General features: G+C 55.1%; 1 protein-coding gene across 1 annotated transcript in view; it reads right to left on the reverse strand.

Annotated features, from left to right (window-relative positions):
* sart1 (spliceosome associated factor 1, recruiter of U4/U6.U5 tri-snRNP) overlaps window positions 1-19,922 on the reverse strand; it is a 54,498-nt gene that overhangs the window by 19,595 nt on the left and 14,981 nt on the right. Inside the window, exons 7-13 of the mRNA XM_063036268.1 lie at window positions 10,098-10,197; window positions 8,500-8,636; window positions 5,063-5,269; window positions 4,840-4,958; window positions 2,870-3,003; window positions 1,710-1,831; window positions 645-815 (exon numbers count right to left, since the gene is read on the reverse strand). Of these exons, the coding sequence (XP_062892338.1) occupies window positions 645-815; window positions 1,710-1,831; window positions 2,870-3,003; window positions 4,840-4,958; window positions 5,063-5,269; window positions 8,500-8,636; window positions 10,098-10,197 (990 nt within the window). The remainder of the gene's footprint in view (window positions 1-644; window positions 816-1,709; window positions 1,832-2,869; window positions 3,004-4,839; window positions 4,959-5,062; window positions 5,270-8,499; window positions 8,637-10,097; window positions 10,198-19,922) is intronic.

Consider the following 19,922-nt stretch of genomic DNA (forward strand, 5'->3'; position numbering starts at 1 on the left):
TGTAGCGACTCTGGGTTCAGCATCTAAGGTAAGATGGCACTGGAAAAGGTACAGGGGAGGTTCACCAGAACGATCCCATGGATGGAACGGTTAACGTAGAGTGGACGCGGAGGAGATTCCCTCAGTAGGAGAGTCAAGGATCTGGAGCACAGCCTCAGAATAGAGGGATGCCCCTTCAGAACTGAAGTAAGGAGAAATTTCATCTCGCAGAGGCTGGTGAATCTGCGGAATCTGTTGCCCCACACGACTATCATTCTGGCAGGGAGTGACAGGTTCTTGATTGGTAAAGGGGTTAAGGGTTACAGGGAGAAAGGGAAATGGGGCTGAGGAAGAAATTCAGTCATAATCAGACAGCAGAGCAGACTAGATGAGTTGAATGGCCTAATACTGATCTTTATGAGAGGATTTTTGAAGAGTCTGGTAACAGTGGGTTTGAGCCTGGAGGTACATGTTTGCAAGCTTTTGTATGGGTTAGTCCTTGATTATTAATTTCAAGACAGAGGCTAGTTTGCCCAACAGGCTGGCAGTGAGCACCAGACAAACCTGGACACAACAGAGATGAGGAGGTGAAGGAACCCACTAGGCTTCCCACGAAAGGGGTGGACAGGCCCGGGGAGGGGACAGACAGCCTCCCCGACACTCACCAGCAACTCCTCCTGCTCCTCCCGGTTGCCGGCCAGCCCATAGGTGGGGATCTCCCCCAGCGTCCGGCAGAACTCGGACGTGGCGTTGAAGACGATCACGCCCTTCTTCTCCAAGTCATCCTCGTCTTCGTCCTCCCGCTCCCCGCTCACTTTCTTCACGATGTCAACCGCCTGTGGGAGGAGGCTGTCCTCCAATTAGAGAGAGGCCACCAGGGACAAACCCCAGTCACAGAGAGAGGGTTCTCCACGACTCCCAAGTTAAACCCCCCCCCACTGACACCCAACTTAAAAACCCCCCTTCCCCGCCGACACCCTACTTAAAAACCCGCCCTCCCCGCCAACACCCAATTTAAAAACCCGCCCCTCACCGACGACCAACCTAAAAACTCCCCTCCCCGCCAACACCCAATTTAAAAAGCCCCCCCGCCAACACCCAATTTTAAAACCCCTCCCTGACACCCAACTTAAAAACCCGCCCTCCCCGCCGACACCCAATTTTAAAACCCGCTCTCCCCGACACCCAACGTAAAAACCCGCCCTCCGCGACACCCAACTTAAAAACCCGCCCTCCGCGCCGACACCCAATTTAAAAACCCTCCCTCCCCGACACCCAACTTAAAAACCCGCCCTCCCCGACACCCAACTTAAAAACCCGCCCTCCCCGACACCCAACTTAAAAACCCGCCCTCCGCGCCGACACCCAATTTAAAAACCCCCCCTCCCCACCAACACCCGATTTAAAACCCCCCCTCCCCGCCGACACCCAATTTAAACCCCCCCCCACACCGACACCCAAGTTAAAAGCCCTCCCTGCTGACTCCCAGAGCTAACTGGCTAACTGGGGGGGGGGGGGAAGAGAAGGAAGGAAGGAAGGGGAGGGAGAGGGAGGGGGATAGAGAGAGAGACCAAGACAGAGACAGAGAAAAAGGAAATGGGACAAGTGGGAAGAGGAGCTCGGAGCCCCTGTGAAGGTGGTGGGAGAACTCGGTCACCACTGGTCAGCGGAGAGGGGTGCGCGTTTCTGTACGGGGGGGGTGAGCCGCAGCCCCCTCCCCCAGCACTCACCTTGTCGGCCGCCTGCCTGTGCAGCTGTCGCAGTCGCCGCTGCTTCTCCAGCTGTTTCTGCAGCTCGGCCTCTGCCTCGTCCTCCTCGAGGGCCACCGGCGAGTCAGGAGCCCGGGCTTCGTCTGGGGAGGGGGGGAGACGGTCACGATGGCAGTCGGACCTCACCCAACCTCACCCCCAACGGGTAACACACTCTAGCCCCACACCCTTCCTTCACACAGCAAGGAAACGAGCACAAACCACGTTTCATTCCCCCCTCGGCCACACTCGGAGGGACAATACCCCACCAGAACTGCATATTGCAGGGGTGGGCGAGGGCAAGGACGAAGGAAATGCAGATTTAAGGCGGCGCTGGATAAGTATCCAATAGATCAGGAAAAGAAGGCTTCAGGGAAGAAGAGTTGAAACCACCCCCCCCACCCCCTCCCCGGTAGATCAGCAATGGGACATGTCTGAGGGGCCTAATCCTATTTTCTTGTTGCGATATGGTGTCACAAAGCACGTCAGCAACCGGGGCCACGCACCCCACCCTCAAACCTGCTTCCGTCCCCACAATTAGCCCGTTCCCCCCTATCAGTCTCGTTCCTTGGCAGCGGGTATCTTGCGACCTCCTCTCTCTGGAGCGTCAGAGGCTGAGAGGAGATCCGACAGAAGTTTATAACGTCGTGAGAGGCGGAGATATGGCGGACAGTCATCATGAAATAAAGGAGTGAGATTTTAAAGGAGATTTATGGGGCAAGTTTTATACGAGAGTGGTCGGTGGTTGGAAGACTCCGGCAGGGCAAGTGGTGGTAGCAGCTACGATGGTGGATTTCGCAGACAGACCCGAGCAGGGAATCGAGAAACACTGACCCAGAAGTGCAGCTTTCACTAAGGGTCAGCACAGACACAGCAGGCCGAAGGGCCACATTCTATGAATTCAATTAAACTACAGTCAGTAAACCACTAGAGCCGAACGTGTCAGGCAGCATACGCGGGACGGGAAAACGGACAGTCGATGTTTTGGGTCGGGACGATTAAGGCTTGGTATGAAGTGGTGAAGTTTTGGCTGGACTTAAGCTGGTGGCGTGTGGTGGGGCGGGAGCACGGACAGGAGCATCCCCTTCTCGCGGTCGGGCCCCCCAGCCAGCACCCGCACCCCGTCCCCTAATGACACGCACCGTCGCTGATCTCCATGTTCTCCACGCGCATGTCGTCCGACGCGGACTGGGGCTCCGGCGCCGGCGGCTCGGCGTCTGCCGCAGTCTCCTCCTCGTCCGCGTTCGAATTCAACTTCCAGCCTCGGCCGCGGGATCTGTCGAGGTAACGTAGAACAGTAGAGCACAGGAACAGGCTGTTCGGCCCAAAATATCGTGCCCAACCAGCTGAAAGGCAAATGAAGAACACCCAAACACTAATCCCTCCTCCCTACACCGTGTCCATATCCCTCCATCTTCCTCACATCCGTGTGCCTATCCCAACGTCTCTTAAAAGCCTCCAGTGTATTTGCCTCCACCACCATACCAGGCATCCACCACTCTCTGAGTAAAAAATTACCCCTCTCATCTTCAATTCATGCCCCCTGGTATGAGACATTTCAACCCTGGGAAACAGATACTCTCTGTCAACTCTATCTATGCCTCTCATAATCTTACAAACCTCCATCAGATCTCCCCTCAGTCTCCGGCACTCCAGAGAAAACAACCCAAGTTTGTCCGCCCTTTCGTAACAGCACAGGCAGATCTGAAGGTGAGTGGGAGGGGGAGGTGCTGACGGGATTGGGGGTGGGCTGGAGCTGGGAGCAGTGGGTGCAGAGAGGGGTGGGGGGGTTTAATTGGGTCTGAGGGGACCAGGCAGAAGAGGCAGCTGAGAAAGACAGTGGTTAGACACAGGAGGGCGTGAGGATCAGATTGAATGGAGGAGGAAAGCTGATCCAATTAGTGGGAACTTGACGGGCTGAACTGCCTCATTACCCTAGTCGCACAGCACAGAAACAGGCCCTTCGGCCCGTCGTGTTTCTGCTGACCATCTACGATAACCCCACGCGAGAGATTCCGCAGACACTGGAGATCCAGAGAAACAGACACAAAATGCCGGAGCAACTCAGCAGGCCCACGGCAGGGTTAGGGAGAGGGTCAGGATCTACGGAGAGGAATAAACAGTTGACATTTCAGGCCAAGACCCTCCTGAAGAATCTCAGACCGCAGTTAACAAATTTCATGTCACATGCTGGTGATTATAAACCTGATTCTGAAACGTTGACTGTTTGTTCCTCTCCGTAGATGCTGCCTGACCTGTTGAGTTTCTCCAGCATTTTGTGTGTGTGTTACTCTAAGCCAGGGTCCCCAGCCCTTTTTTTTAAACACCATAGGCTCCTTCCCATTAACCGAGTGGTCCGTGGTCCCAAGACTGGGTGTCCCTGCTCTAACCCTGAAGTCCTTCGCAGTCTCAACAGCTCACCACACAGGCCACCCCTCACCCTCGTGTAAAGGTACAACTTCGCGTGGTCGATGACCCCGCCGACTCCCCGTGACATTGAGACGCGGGAGGAAACGCGCGCGGTCAGAGGGAGAGTGTGCAAAACACACACCAGAGGTCGGGCATCTGGCACTGCGAGGCAACGGAACCAGAGGAAACCCACACGGTCACAAGGTCTGTGCAGACTATACCCACACCCAGAGGTCAGGATCGAACCCAGGTCTCCTTCATTGAGGGACAGCGGAACCAAAGACATCTTCAAGGAGCGGTGCCTCAGAAAGGTGGCGTCCATCATTAAGGACCCCCATCACCCAGGACATGCCCTCTTCTCATTGCTACCATCAGGGAGGAGGTACAGAAGCCTGAAGGCACACACTCAACGATTCAGGAACAGCTTCTTCCCCTCTGCCATCCGATTCCTAAATGGACTTTGAACCCTTGAACACTACCTTGCTACTTTTTTATTTCTGTTTTTGCACTACTTATTTAACATAAATATATATTCTTATGCTAGTTCTTTATTTTTATGCTACATATATTTATTATCCTTCTCTATACGTCTCGATAGATGGACACACACACCCCAAAGGTCAGGATCGAACCCAGGTCACCTGCACCCTGCGGCCACAGCTCTACGCATTGTGTCGCCCCAGAGCCCAATCAAATCAGTCACCTTGAACCATAGTCAGTAGCAGCACTCTCGTGACCGTGAGCCAGAAGGTCGTCAGCTTTTATGCTGGTTTTCTTCTTGCGAATCTTCTTCACTCTCCTCTTTGTCTTTTTGAACGTGACCTTGAAGGGGAAGGAATGAAATGTGTTTCGTGTGGCCGTTAGGAGTGTACTGGAGGCCTCCCCCGCCCCCAGGGTTCCCCCCACCACCCCTGAGCGGCACCTACCATTTCCTCCTCTGTGTAGAACTCCGATGCCAGCTTCAGCTGTGGCATCTCCAGGGTCTGGGCCTGCTCCCGCAGCGTCTGCCGGATCTGCTGCAGCTCCTGCTCCCAGGACCCGTCCGCCGAGCCGCCCGTCTCCAGCTTGAACGACTTCTTCTTCTCCCCCTCGATCTCCTCGTCGTACTGGGAGAGGATCGACTTGCCCTTGAACTGAAACAGTGATAAAGTGAGCCTGGTGGCGTTGCATGGGGGGCAAACAAAACGAAGTGGATCAGCAGCTGGAGAGAGCGAGCAACTTCTAGTTCCTGGGTGTTAACATCGCTGAGGACCTATCCTGGGCCCAACATCTCGATGCTGCTATAACGAAGGTACCACAGTGGTTATAATTCATTAGGAGTTTGAGGATATTTGGTTTATCACCTAAAACACCTTGCAAACTTTGACAAATGTAACGTGGAGAGCATTCTGACAGGCTGTATCACTGTCTGGCATGGGAGGGGGGACTACTGCACAGGATCGAAGTAAGCTGCAGAGTGTTGTAAACTCAGTCAGCTCCATCTTGGGCACCAGCCTCCTTAGTGTCCAGGACATCTTCAAGGAGCGATGCCTCAGAAAGATGGCGCCCATCATTAAGGACCCCCACTACCCAGGACATGCGTTGTTCTCATTGCTACCATCAGGGAGGAGGTACAGGAGCCTGAAGGCACACACTCAGCGATTCAGGAACAGCTTCTTCCCCTCTGCCATCCGATTCCTGAATGGACATTGAACCCATGAACACTACCTCTTTTTTTTAATTTCTATTTTTGAACTACTTATTTAATTAACTATTTAATATATTTACTGTAATTCAGTGTTTTATATATCACTACATTGTACTGCTGCCATAAAGTTAACAAATTTCTCAACATATGCCGGTGATATTAAACCTGACTCTGATGCTGCCTGCAAAACTAATCGGCCCATCGGTTCTCGCTCAGGCACGTTGATAGAGGTCTCCTATAAAATTATCTCCCCGTTCTTTTTCCTATGTGCGTGCAAAAGTACACGTCGTACACACTTAGGAGTGTTGTGAGCGGTTCTGGCCAAAGAAAAGAAGTGCTGGCAGGGCAGCGGCTCCAGAGGAGGTTCACAAGAAAGAGCTCTAGAATGAAAGGGTTAACGTGCGAGCAGCATTTGATAGCTTTGGGACTGCATTCACTGGAGCTTAGAAGAACGGTTGGGGTGGGGCTGGAGGAAGATCCATAGAAACCCATCAAATACTGAAAGAGGATGATAGAATGGACGTAGCGAGGATGTTTCCTTTGGTGGGGGAATCTAGGACCAGAGGACAGAATAGAAAGCTACCCCTCCAGAACAGAGCTAAAGGAATTTCTTTAACCAGAGGATGCTGAATCTATGGAATTCATTGCCACAGATGGCTGTGGAGGCCAAGTTATTCGGAGTATTTTAAGCAGAGGTTGATAGATTCTTGATTAGTCCGGGCATCAAAGGTTACAGGGAGAAGGCAGGAGAATGGGGTTGAGAGGGAAGATAAATCAGCCATGATGGAATAGTGGAGCAGAATAGTCTAATTCTGTTCCTATGTTTTATGGTCTAAAAGCTTTGAACCCTTCTGCTATTTTTGAAAACTGCCGTCCAATCTCCCTCCCTTGCAGTTCACATCGAAAGGAACTACCTCTCCTCTGGTGTTCGGCAACCGTGTTAAATCCATTTCGTAAGGCTACTAGAAATGTTTTCTTCCGTCTATTCCCTCCCTCACCTATCCCCTCAATGGTCTCACCAATCCTCCTCGTAGCTTGTCCGGCTTCCCCTCCCTCCGCCTCCTTATTCTAGCTTCTGCCCCCTTCCTCTCCAGTCCTGATGAAGGGTCTCGCCCTGAAACGTCGACTGTTTATTCACCTCCGTAGATGCTGCCTGACCTGCCCAGTTCCTGCGGCATCTTGCGTGTGCTGCTCATGGGTTCTCTGCAGACCAGCAAAGAATGTGGGCACAGAGAGGGCAGATGGAGCTTAATCTAGACAAGTCTGAGGTGTTGCACTTTGGGGGGGTCAATTCAAGAAATGGTATAGTAAATTTTATTGAGATACAACTGCCCGTTCCAGCCTTGCAAGTTGTGCCACTCAGTAACCTCCCAATTTAACCCTCGCCTAATCAAACCATCGCAATTTACAATGACCAATTAACCTACCAACCAGTATGTCTTTAGACTGTGGGAGGAAAGCAGAGCACCCAGAGGAAACCCAGACGGTCATGAGGAGAACATATAAACTCCTTACCAGCCGCAGCAGGAAGCCCCTCGAGCAGCATTGGTGTACAGTGGGATTTTAGAATTTAGAAAGCAAGAAAACAGAGTGGTAAAGGCAGCGCATGGTTAGCCATTAAAAGTGCGCAAGTTATTTTGTAGCTGTATAAAACTCTGGTTACACACTGGGAGTCTTGTGTTCAGTTGTGGTCGCCTCATTATAGGAATGATGAGGAAGCTTTAGAGAGGGTGCAGAGGAGATTCACCAGGATACCAATACATTAGAGAGAATCCCCCCTCTCTAGCTCAGCAGACATGGGTCAGTGATGGGGAGAAGGAACCCTGACTGATTCCCCCTCCCTCTCTGACCCAGGGGTGACCGGTCAGTGACGGGGAGCAGGAACCCTGACTGATTCCCCCTCCCTCTCTGACCCAGGGGTGACCGGTCAGTGACGGGGAGCAGGAACCCTGACTGATTCCCCCTCCCTCTCTGACCCAGGGGTGACCGGTCAGTGACGGGGAGCAGGAACCCTGACTGATTCCCTCTCTCTCTGACCCAGGGGTGACCGGTCAGTGACGGCTGATTCCCCCCCTTCTCTCTCTGACCCAGGGGTGACCGGTCAGTGACGGGGAGCAGGAACCCTGACTGATTCCCTCTCTCTCTGACCCAGGGGTGACCGGTCAGTGACGGCTGATCCCCCACCTCTCTCTCTGACCCAGGTGCGACCGGTCAGTGACGGGGAGCAGGAACCCTGGCTGATCCCCCCCCTCTCTCTCTGACCCAGGGGTGACCGGTCAGTGACGGGGAGCAGGAACCCTGGCTGATCCCCCCCACCCCTCTCTGACCCAGGGGTGACCGGTCAGTGACGGGGAGCAGGAACCCTGGCTGATCCCGTCCCCCTCTCTCTGACCCAGGGGTGACCGGTCAGTGACGGGGAGCAGGAACCCTGGCTGATTCCCCCCCCCCCCCGACCCAGGGGTGACCGGTCAGTGACAGGGAGCAGGAACCCTGGCTGATCCCCCCCCCTCTCTGACCCAGGGGTGACCGGTCAGTGACGGGGAGCAGGAACCCTGGCTGATTCCCCCTCTAACCCCAGGGTCACTGGACAGTAGGGACCCTGGTTGGCACCCCCTCACCCACCCTGCCACTCTATTGCAAGTAGTCAAGAGTCAGGCAAGCGCTCATGGTCCTTACCACCACCATGTCGTCAACACTCTCGTCCTCGTAGGGCTTGTAGTTCGGCTTCTTCTTCATCTCCGCGTTCTTCTCTGCCCTCTCCTTGTCCACCATGTTGACATTAACCAGGACATCATCCTCCTCGTCCAGAACCCCTAGTGGAGAGAATGAAGTTAAACATGTACAGTAGAAAGTAAGGACAACAGAAGGGAGTGATCGGTGGAAGTAAAGAGGACTTGATTCTGCTTTGCTTTTCCCTGATCTGATGGCCCTCCCGCCCCTTCTCTTCCCCTGCCCTTCCCTCACAACCCACCCAGCATCTCCGATTCCTCACCTCCGTCCCTTTATTCCAGACTCCACTGTCCTCTCCTATCAGATTCCTTCTTCTTCAGCCCTTTAGCTCTTCCTCCCATCACCTCACATCGACTCTCCTCCCTCATCTTCCCACCCACCACCTGGTCTCGCCTATCAGTCCTGACGAAAGGTCTCAACCTCCGTCTTTTATCCCCTCCGTAGATGCTGCCTGACCTACTGAGCCGCTCCAGCGCTTTGTGCGTGTGTGTAGCTCTGGATTCCCAGCATCTGCTGAACGTCTTGCACTGACGGTTCAGGAGCCTGACAGTTGTAGGGTAACAACTGCTCCTGAACCGAGTGGTGTGGGCTCAAGGCTCCCGTACCTCCTCCCAAACCCTCAGCCTCTGGAAAGACAAGGCAGCAGGTGCACACGCAGGCCACCCTCCAAGAACCATCCTGAATCGGAAAGAATATCCCCGTTCCTTCACTGTCGCTGGGTCCAAACCCTGGAACTCCCTCCCCAACAGCACCGAGGGAGCCCACTCCCTAGGACTGCGATGGGGCAGCTTGTCCCCACCTTTGCAAAGGGCAATAAATATCAGCCCTATCAACAAGGAAAATACACTAAATTAGGTCCCTAAAACGTCAGAGAATATATACAGTATACAACCTGAAATTCGCACTCTTCACAGACACCCACAAAACAGAGACACCCCATGGAATGAATGATAGAACATCAAAGCCCCAAACCACCCACCACCCTTCGCTAAAGCATCGATCCACCCCCCCACCCCCACTGGCGCCAGCAAAAGCACTAATGCCCCCACCCAGCAAAGAACATCAAAAGCCCCCCAAAGAGACCTTGAATCAGAGTCCATCAAAACTACAGTTCATAACCCAGCAATCTGGTATCTCAGACAGGTTCTCTCTCTCTCTCTCGCTCCAACAAGGGGGAAGAGAGGACGCTCCTATAGCAGCAAGAGCAGAAACCAGAAGCTTGCTGTTCTGGGGGGGGAGGGGGGGAGAGAAAGAAATCGACTCCAGTCGCCCAATACACCACCCAGACTGGAATTGGGAAGAGAGAAGAGGCTGACGCTGTGCAGCTCTCCCTCACTTAAATCCAAATCAATCTCATAATGGTGTCGAGGTCCTCATCGAGGTCGACGACGGACGAACACACACACACACCACCCAACACAAATCCATTAATTGATCCAGGAAGCTTCTCCTTCTGCAGAGAGAGTGGATTGCCAAGCCTCTTTGAGAGAGAAAATGATTCCTGACAGTGCTGAATCCGTAACCTCAGTCTGACTCTCCCGTACCTCTGTCCTTCAAGGTCAGCACGACGGCCTCTCCCTCCTTGAAAGCTTTAATATCGTGCTGGACAGTCAGTCCCTTCAGATCCCGGGACGTGTAGGCAATCTTGAGTAGGGAGAAGAAGAAAGCAGTTGTTATTAATATACTTGAGGCACTGTTTCTTAAAACAAAACATACGTTGTAAGCGACCCAGCTCTCTTCCTAGCCAGTTGATCGAGGAGGGTGCACATCTGAATGGGATCTAAGCACAGAGAGTGAACAGTCCTGGTTGTCACATACAGGAAGAACTTGAGGGTGTAGGGGAGCTATATCAGGGCGTCGTCGGGAATGGAGCATTCAGCTAAGAGAGATGAGCATTTTTTGTCAAATGAGCTCGATGCAAGGTTGAGAGACACAAAGGGTAACAGCTGCTCCCGAACCTAGTGGTGTGGGACCCAAAAGCTCCTGTGCCTTCTCCCAAACTCTCAACCTCCAGAAGGACAAGGCAGCAGGTGCACGCGCTGCCTTTCTGGATTCGATGATCAAACTTTTCTTCAACTTGAGGTAATTTGCTGTTAAGCGTCAGGTAACGTGCCACCAGGCTCAAAGCCACCTTCTTCGTTACAACACTAGTCGCTGTAATAAGACTACCGAACCCTGTTCGGACTTTGCACCTCAGGGCGGCTCGGTAGCGTAGTGGTTAGCACGATGGTTTAAGGTTCAATTCCCGCCGCTGCCTGTAAGTAATTAGTATGTTCACTCCGTGACGGAGTGGGTTTCCAACAGTCCAACGACATACCGGTTGGTCGGTTAATTGGTCATTGGCCATGACTAGGCTTGGATTAAATTGGGTGATTGCTCGCAGGGGCCTATTCCACACAGTATCTCAATAAGATTAAATAAAATAGTTCGCACTGCTGTGATGGTTTGACCTGTATGATCAATATGGAAATCAAGTTTTACATATGACGATTTGCCCTTGCAAGCGGAACAAGTGTCTCACCTGCACCTACACCTCCTCCCTCACTACCATTCAGGCCCCCTCTCCCCACAAACAGTCCTTCCAGGTGAGGCGACACCTCACCTGCGAGTCTGTTGGGGTCCGGTTCTCCCGGTGCGGTCTCCTGGGTATAGTCATAGTCATACTTTATTGATCCCGAGGGAAACTGGGTATATCAGTGACACCTGACCTAGATTGGGAGACCGCTTCGGAGCACCTACACTCCGTCCACCACACACACAAAAAAAATGGGATCTCCTAGTGTCCATCGACCTTAATTCAACTTCCCATTCCGATATGTCAGTCCGCGGCCTCCTCTACTGTCGCGATGAGGCCACACTCAGGTTGGAGGAGCAACATCTTGTATTCGATCTAGTCGCCTCCAACCTGCTGGCATGAACAGTGACTTCTCGAACTTCTGGTAATTGCTTCCACCGCCACCCCCCCCACACACCTCTTTCACCATTCCCCATCCCTGTTTCTCTCTCTCCGTACCTACCCATCACCTCCCTCTGGTGCTCCTCCTCCTATGGTTTGCCATCCTCTCCAAGATTTCCCCCTTCTTCAGCCCGTTTATCTCTTTCACCAATCAACTTGCCAGCTCTTTACTTCACCCCTCCCCCTCCCCTGGTTTCACCCATCAACAGCCGCCTTGTACTTCTTCATCCCTCCCCGCCCCCCACCTTCTTACTCTGACATCTCAGTCCTGATCGGCCCAAAACATTGATTGTTCACACTTTTCCATAGATGCCCACTGACCTGCTGAGTTCCTCCAGCATTTTGTGCCTGTTGCTCCCTCTACACCATCCCGTCACACACACCCAGGATCAAACAGAGTGAATCTCCTTCCATACCGTCCCATCATACAGTCCCGGAGTCAGACACCAGATGGCGCGCTCTCTCTACACTATCCCATCACACACTTCCGGGGTCAGACACAGAGTGAAGCTCCCTCTACACCGTCCCATCACACACTCCCGGGGTCAGACACAGAGTGAAACTCCCTCCGCACCGTCCCATCACACACTTCCGGGGTCAGACACAGGGTGAAGCTCCCTCTACACCGTCCCATCACACACTCCCGGAATCAGACACAGAGTGAAGCTCCCTCCGCACCGTCCCATCACACACTCCCAGGGTCAGACACAGAGTGAAGCTCCCTCCACACCTTCCCATCACACACTCCCGGGGTCAGACACAGAGTGAAGCTCCCTCCACACCGTCCCATCACACACTCCCGGAGTCAGACACAGAGTGAAGCTCCCTCCACACCATCCCATCACACACTCCCAGGGTCAGACACAGAGTGAAGCTCCCTCCACACCGTCCCATCACACACTCCCGGGGTCAGACACAGAGTGAAGCTCCCTCTACACTGTCCCATCACACACTCCTGGGGTCAGACACAGAGTGAAGCTCCCTCTACACCGTCCCATCACACACTCCCGGGGTCAGACAGAGTGAAGCTCCCTCCACACCATCCCATCACACACTCCCGGAGTCAGACACAGAGTGAAGCTCCCTCTACACTGTCCCATCACACACTCCTGGGGTCAGACACAGAGTGAAGCTCCCTCTACACTGTCCTATCACACACTCCCGGGGTCAGACACAGAGTGAAGCTCCCTCCACACCGTCCCATCACACACTTCCGGGGTCAGACACAGAGTGAAGCTCCCTCTACACTGTCCTATCACACACTCCCGGGGTCAGACACAGAGTGAAGCTCCCTCCACACCGTCCCATCACACACTCCCGGGGTCAGACAGTGAAGCTCCCTCCACACCGTCCCATCACACACTCCCGGAGTCAGACACAGAGTGAAGCTCCCTCTACACCGTCCCATCACACACTCCCGGGGTCAGACACAGAGTGAAGCTCCCTCCACACCGTCCCATCACACACTCCCGGGGTCAGACACAGAGTGAAGCTCCCTCTACACTGTCCCATCACACACTCCTGGGGTCAGACACAGAGTGAAGCTCCCTCTACACCGTCCCATCACACACTCCCGGGGTCAGACACAGAGTGAAGCTCCCTCTATACTGTCCCATCACACACTCCTGGGGTCAGACACAGAGTGAAGCTCCCTCTACACTGTCCTATCACACACTACCGGGGTCATTCACAGAGTGAAACTCCCTCTACACTGTCCCATCACACACTCCCGGGGTCAGACACAGAGTGAAACTCCCTCCGCACTGTCCCATCACACACTCCTGGGGTCAGACACAGAGTGAAGCTCCCTCAGCACCGTCCCATCACACACTCCCAGGGTCAGACACAGAGTGAAGCTCCCTCCACACCGTCCCATCACACACTCCCGGGGTCAGACACAAAGTGAAGCTCCCTCCACACCGTCCCATCACACACTCCCGGAGTCAGACACAGAGTGAAGCTCCCTCCACACCGTCCCATCACACACTCCCGGGGTCAGACACAGCGTGAAGCTCCCTCTACACTGTCCCATCACACACTCCCGGGGTCAGACACAGAGAGGAGCTGTGCTGACTGAGCTGGGAGAAATCGAAGGAAAACTACTGGATAAAGTTCGTGGAATACTTTGGAGGTGGCTCTAAAAGTCTCTTGGACAACTGAGTGAGTGACAGCGTTGGCGTGGAAGCTCGGTGTGGAGTTTTTGCTGCCGGTTTGGACTGGGTTTGTTGGCGGCCGCTTACTGCGTAGCTCCCAGCTGCGGCCGCTGGCAACTCGCCAGCAAGCCGGTTCGCTCCAAAACCGGAGGCAAACGCCGTCGTTTTCCCCCCATTGACATCGGGGCAACGTTCCTCCTCCATTGTTTTCCTGATTTTTCGTCCGGTGTCGGTGCCGGTGCCGGAGCATCTGGAAGGACGTTTCGGCCTCTCCCGGCCTGGGTCTCTGCAAGTCCGACGGAGCCTTTCCTGGCGCCGAGCCAGCGAGGAACTGTCGACTGCAAACTTTTCCCGGCCAGTTACTCGTTTCGCTCCAGGACTTCTAATCGACAGCGCTGTAGGATTCTCGGACTGGAAAGAGCGCCAGCATGCCGGACCGGTCTCCAGGGAGTCGCGGGCCTTCGGGGAGTTACGCAAGGGCGGCTGCCTCCCCGGCCTCGGACAACGCCCTGTTTCGGTCGGTGAAGGTGGAACGTGGGGTGCAATGTATTTTGCGCCCTGGAATGACACTAGAAAAGTGTACGGAGGCAATGGAGGACCTTGTGGGGAAAGGTGGTATTCTGGCCACCGAGAAGGAGTTCGGAAAGGCGGGGTTCTATCTGGTGAATGAAGAGCTAGTGCACCGGGCCCTAAGCAGGGGAGTCACGGTGGACAACATCTTTTTACCTATGGAGCTGGTGACGGCCCCCACGCAACGTATCGTGCTTGGGCATGTTAAGCCTTTCATTCCAAATGAGGACTTGTTTCCCCCACTGGCCCGTTTAGGGCAAGTAAGGTCGGAGATTACTGCCATCCGACACAAATTTAAGAGACGCACCCTCCGCACCGTAATCTCTTTCCGGCGTCAGGTTTTCATGCAGCTGGAAAGGGAGGACGATGTTGAGGGCCGCTTTACTGTCCGGCACGAGGGAGTAGATTATCAGGTGTACTGGAGCTCCGAGTGCCCACGGTGCCATGCGTGCAGGGAGGTGGGGCACTTTCGGAGGGACTGTCCTGCCGCCCGGAACCCGAGGGAGCCCACTTCGGGCACCAGTGCCGCAGCTACCTCTGCCCCTGATCCTACTCCTGCGCGTGCGCCTGCACCTGCATCTGACCCTGCCCCCGCCCGTGATCCTGCCCCAGCCCCTCACCCTGCCCCTACCCCTATCCCTACTTCTACGGTTGGGTCGGTCCCTGCTCCTCTCCCTGTAGTTCAGGTGGGGGACGGGGTGGAGTCTGTGCGGAGTAAGAAGGCAAAGGGGAAATCCAAACATAGTAAGAAGCGGGCCTTTGAGGCCGCAGAGCTCACACCCATTTCGTCTGAAGTGGAGCGTGGGGCTCGGGGAGGTGCGCAAGCAGACGGGGCGATGGAAACAGAAGGCGCCGCCCCATCGGTGAAGCCTGCACCTGTGTGCTCCTCCAGCGTGAAGAGGAGAAGGGAACGTTCCCGCAAGAGGGCAGGGGATGTAGATGCGGGGGAGTCCCAGGAAGGGGTGGGAATCCGGGTAGGGGTTGGTTCTAAACCTGAGTCCTCAGATGTAGCCACCAGTCCTGGGGTAGATGGTGTGGTTGTGCAAAAAGCTTGTGATAGGCCTGTTTGCACAAATGAGGCAGCCCTGGAGGCCTCCACCCAGGACCTACAAGTCAGCGCCTCTCTGGAGGCCAGTGTACCGAATAGTGTAAGAGGAGACGAGGCAAAGCTCTCTCATTCTCAGCACCAGGCAGCTTATGAATCCCTTGGACCAAAGGTGCCGGGTTCCCCTCTATGCCTGCCCCCAAGGGAGGACGATATTCTGTGCACATCGACCCCAGCAATAAATGACTTGCAGGGAGTCCCTGGGGATTGTCTCTCCACTGTCGCAAATGTGGATGAGGCTGATGCGACGGTGGAGCAGGCAGGTAAGAGCGAGGTGCCCGCTGCGCGGTGTGGGTCGCAGGCGCAGCCATCTATTGGAACATGCGGGGAGGCCGATGGGGATTCTGTCTGCAGTGACGGGTTGGAGGGGGACTCTTTCGATAGTGAAACAATGGACATCCTCACCCCTCCTGAGAAATCCCCATTGATACCTGTAGAGGAAATTAAGCATTTCATTCTCACCTCTGAGGGTGCCAAGCACCGGCCTCAGCTAGCCTCGCTTCGCTGGCCCAGCATGCCGAGGCTGGTGAGGTCCCTGCGAGTCATCCTCAGACGAAAGGGAAAGGGAAAGAGGAATGCGGTGGTGGGGAACGACAGACGGCAACTAAAATCTTTCCTGGATGACCTAGTAAGGGACATCAGAGGGAGAAGCAGCCTCGCTCCTACGGGGGATGGTGGGTCACAGGGTGTTGCTGGTACCGCTCGAGCCCGGAAAGCAAAAGGTATCCTTGCTTTCTTTCCGGACAGTGTGGTGGAAGGCGCCTCCGCTCTCACCGAAATGGGCGCAGCTGCTGAGACCTAGTGTGCTCCCGCCATGAAGCTTACCATAGCTAGTCTCAGTGTAAACTGCAGCAGGGGTCCTCTTCGCAGGCATAACAATCTCTCAGTCCTCAGGGATGGGCGGTATACGGTGAGTTTCCTGCAGGAAACCCATACCATCCCTGGGGACGAGTCTGCTTGGCTCCTGGAGTGGCAGGGCGGGGTCTACATGAGCCACCTCAGCTCCATTTCTAGCGGGGTGGCGATCCTGTTGGCCCCGACCTTCCAGCCAGTAATTGAAAGGGTCCAAGACGTTGTGCCCGGCCGTCTGCTCCACCTGGTTGTGCGCCTGGATGGCGTACCATTGCATTTTATCAATGTGTACGCTCCCAGGCGCGGTGTGATGCAGACGCGCCTATTCTGTCAGCTGTCCACCCTGCTGAGCTCCATCGATCCTGGGGACTGCGTCATCCTCGGGGGAGATTTCAATTGTACCCTCGAGGCGGAGGACCGTTCGGGCCTCCAACGCGACCCAGCATCAGCAAAAAAGTTAAAGGAGCTAGTCGGCTCCTTTGACTTGGTGGACAGCTGGCGGAATTTTCACCCCAACTCTAGCGCCTTCTCGAGAAGGTCTAGAGAAGGAGGTTCCAGGATAGACCGCATTTACATCTCTCGGGCCTACGCCTCCCGCGTGTCGGCGTCCTCCATGCGGCCAGTGTCGTGCTCGGATCATCACCTTGTGTGGATGGAATTTATTCCACTACACCCTCGGGTGGGATCCGGGTATTGGCATTTTAACAACCGGCTGCTGGAGGACAGCCGTTTCCGGGATTCGTTCCGAGCGTTCTGGGTCTCCTGGAAGGAGAGGCGGAGAGAGTTCTGCTCCCTACGGCTATGGTGGGATGTGGGCAAAGCCCACATCCGGTTTTTATGTCGGGAGTACACTAGGGGGTCGACCAAAGGGCGGGGCTCTGAGATTGAGCGGCTTGAGAGAGCGTTGCTTGACCTGGAGTCCCGCCTCGGTCCGACCACTGGAGACCAGCAGCTGTGGCAGGAATACCAGGAGAAGAAGGACGCACTAAGGGACTTGCAGCTTCAGCAGTCCCGAGGTGCGTACGTGAGGTCACGGATCCAAATGCTGCAGGATTTGGACCGTGGCTCACCCTTCTTCTACTCGTTGGAGAGGTGGCGGGGAGTTCAAAAGCAGCTAGTGGAATTGCTGGCTGCCGATGGCTCCTCCATCACGGACCCTGATGGAATTAACAACGAGGTCCGTTCATTCTATCGGTCCTTATTCTCGCCTGATCCGTCAAATGCGGAGGCGTGCAATGAGGTCTGGAAGGATTTGCCTAAGGTCAGTCCAGAGGATGCAGTGCGTCTGGATGCCCCCCTGACTCGGGAGGAGCTGTCCACTGCCCTTCGGCAACTCCGGAGGGGCAAGTCCCCTGGTTTGGATGGACTGAGTGTTGAGTTTTATCAGGCTTTTTGGGATGTCCTGGGGGATGATTACAGCCTTGTCCTAGGGGAGAGCCTAGCCACCGGAGAAATGCCCCTCTCATGGCGAAGAGCTGTTGTGGTCCTACTGCCCAAGAAGGGAGACCTCCGCCTGCTAAAGAACTGGCAGCCGGTCTCCCTCTTGTGCGCGGACTACAAGATCTTCGCCCGGGCAATGGCCAACCGTCTGGGTTCGGTAATTGGACAGGTGGTCCATCCTGACCAATCTTACACGGTCCCGGGCCGCTCCATCCAGGACAATGTCCACCTAGTACGGGACCTGATCCACCTGCTCCAGGAGACTGGGACCCCAGCAGCGTTTCTTTCTCTTGACCAGGAGAAGGCGTTTGACCGGGTGGACCACAGTTTCCTGCTGGGCACCCTGCAGGCTTTTGGGCTCGGACCACACTTTGTGGCCCGAGTTCGGCTCCTGTACTCTGCCGCAGAGTGCCTAGTTAAGATCAACGGATCACTGACAGGACCTATCCACTTCCGAAGAGGAGTGCGTCAAGGGTGCCCCATGTCCGGTCAACTGTATGCGATCTGTGTCGAGCCATTCCTCGGCCTTCTTCGGCGAAGGCTGACAGGTCTGGTTCTGCGCGAACCGGACATGAGGGTCGTCCTCTCGGCCTACGCCGATGACGTACTCCTCCTGATGACAGACCCCTGTGACCTGCGGAGGATGCGCGAGTGCCAAGATGTTTTCTCGGCGGCATCCTCCGCCAGGATCAACTGGGCGAAATGTTCCGGACTCTTAGTAGGCCAGTGGCAGGTGGACTCCCTGCCGGAGGAGATGAGAGCTTTTGAATGGAGCACCAGACGTCTTCTCTATCTGGGAGTCTACCTGAGTCCTTCTGGGGAGACCTGGCTGGCGAACTGGCAGGACCTGGAGACAAAGGTCATGGCCCGGCTAGGGCGCTGGTCAGGCCTTCTCAGGGTGCTTTCCTATCGAGGCAGGGTGGTGGTCATAAACCAGCTGGTGGCCTCCATGTTGTGGTACCGGATGGTCACCTTGGCCCCCCCTGCCCCTTTTGTTGCGAGAATGCAGAGGAAGCTGGTGGACTTCTTCTGGGGAAACAGGAAACACTGGGTCTCTGCAGCGGTTCTGAGTCTCCCAGTAGGAGAGGGCGGACAGTCGCTGGTGTGTGTACGCACACGACTGGCGGCTCTCCGCCTCAGGACTCTGCAGAGATTCCTGTACGCCGAGCACCCTCCCAGGTGGCACGTGTTGGCGACTTTCTTCCTCCGGAGGGGCTGCTGCCTTCACGAAGATATGCAGCTACCACCGGCAGGCGTCAGCCGTGCTGCTTTGCAGAGGCTGCCCGGCTTCTATCAGGACCTACTGAGAGTCTGGAACATGGTTGCCTCAGGCCGGGAATCCCCTCCTCTGGCAGAGGGCGGGGTCCTGGCCGACCCTTGCCCTGCCTCAGCGGATGTCGGTGCGGCTCAGGTGTGTGCATCGACTCAAGCTGAGCTGCTCGTCGGGCCCAGGCCCCGCAGCCTTACCCGAGAGACGAATCCACACAACTTGAGCCGTCTTTCATCGACACCCACAATCCCATTCAGGGATGCAGGCAGGAGGTACCTTTATGGGCTGCTGCTCCACACCCTCCACTTCCTAGCCTTTGTCCACCGTCCCGACACGCCATGGCGGTCGGTCTTTCCACCTGGAGGTGAGGGGGGTCCCCAATGGAAGTCCCTTTACAAGGGAGTCCTCCCCATGCACCTTGGGGATCTCGGCTGGAGGGTGCTGCATAAAGCGGTGCCCTGCAATAAGTTCTTTAGTCTGTACACGGATCTCCCAGCCGCGTGTCACTTCTGCGGGCTGGAGGAGACCGTGTACCACATGTACACGGAGTGTGTGAGGCTGCAGCCCCTTTTCGCGTTTTTGCGTGGGCTGCTTCTCGCCTTCTGGTTGCATTTCAGTCCCACCCTATTTATATATGGTCATCCAGTAAGGAGGGGGGCACAGAGGGATGAGGATGTCCTTGTCAACTTGCTCCTGGGGCTGGCGAAAATTGCCATCCGTGGCTCCTGGAAAAGGGTGGCAGGAGGTTCTCCCCGGGCGGACTGCCTGGCTATGTTTAGGGGGTATGTTCGTGCCCGGGTGAACATTGAAAAGGAATACGCACAGTCCACGGCGACCGTAGAGCTGTTCCGGGACCGTTGGGCTCCGCGGGGTGTAAATGCCATCATTGATGAGGATGGCAATATATTGGTTTAAGATGTATTGTCTGTTTGTAGTGTAGTAAATATGTTAGTCACTGGGTTTGTAAATATTGTATAGCACCGACATTTGTAATAAAGAATTTTGTAAAAAAAAAGGGGTCAG

The sequence above is a fragment of the Mobula hypostoma genome, chromosome 30, assembly GCF_963921235.1.
Source record: "Mobula hypostoma chromosome 30, sMobHyp1.1, whole genome shotgun sequence".
Classification (NCBI taxonomy): Eukaryota; Metazoa; Chordata; class Chondrichthyes; order Myliobatiformes; family Myliobatidae; genus Mobula; species Mobula hypostoma.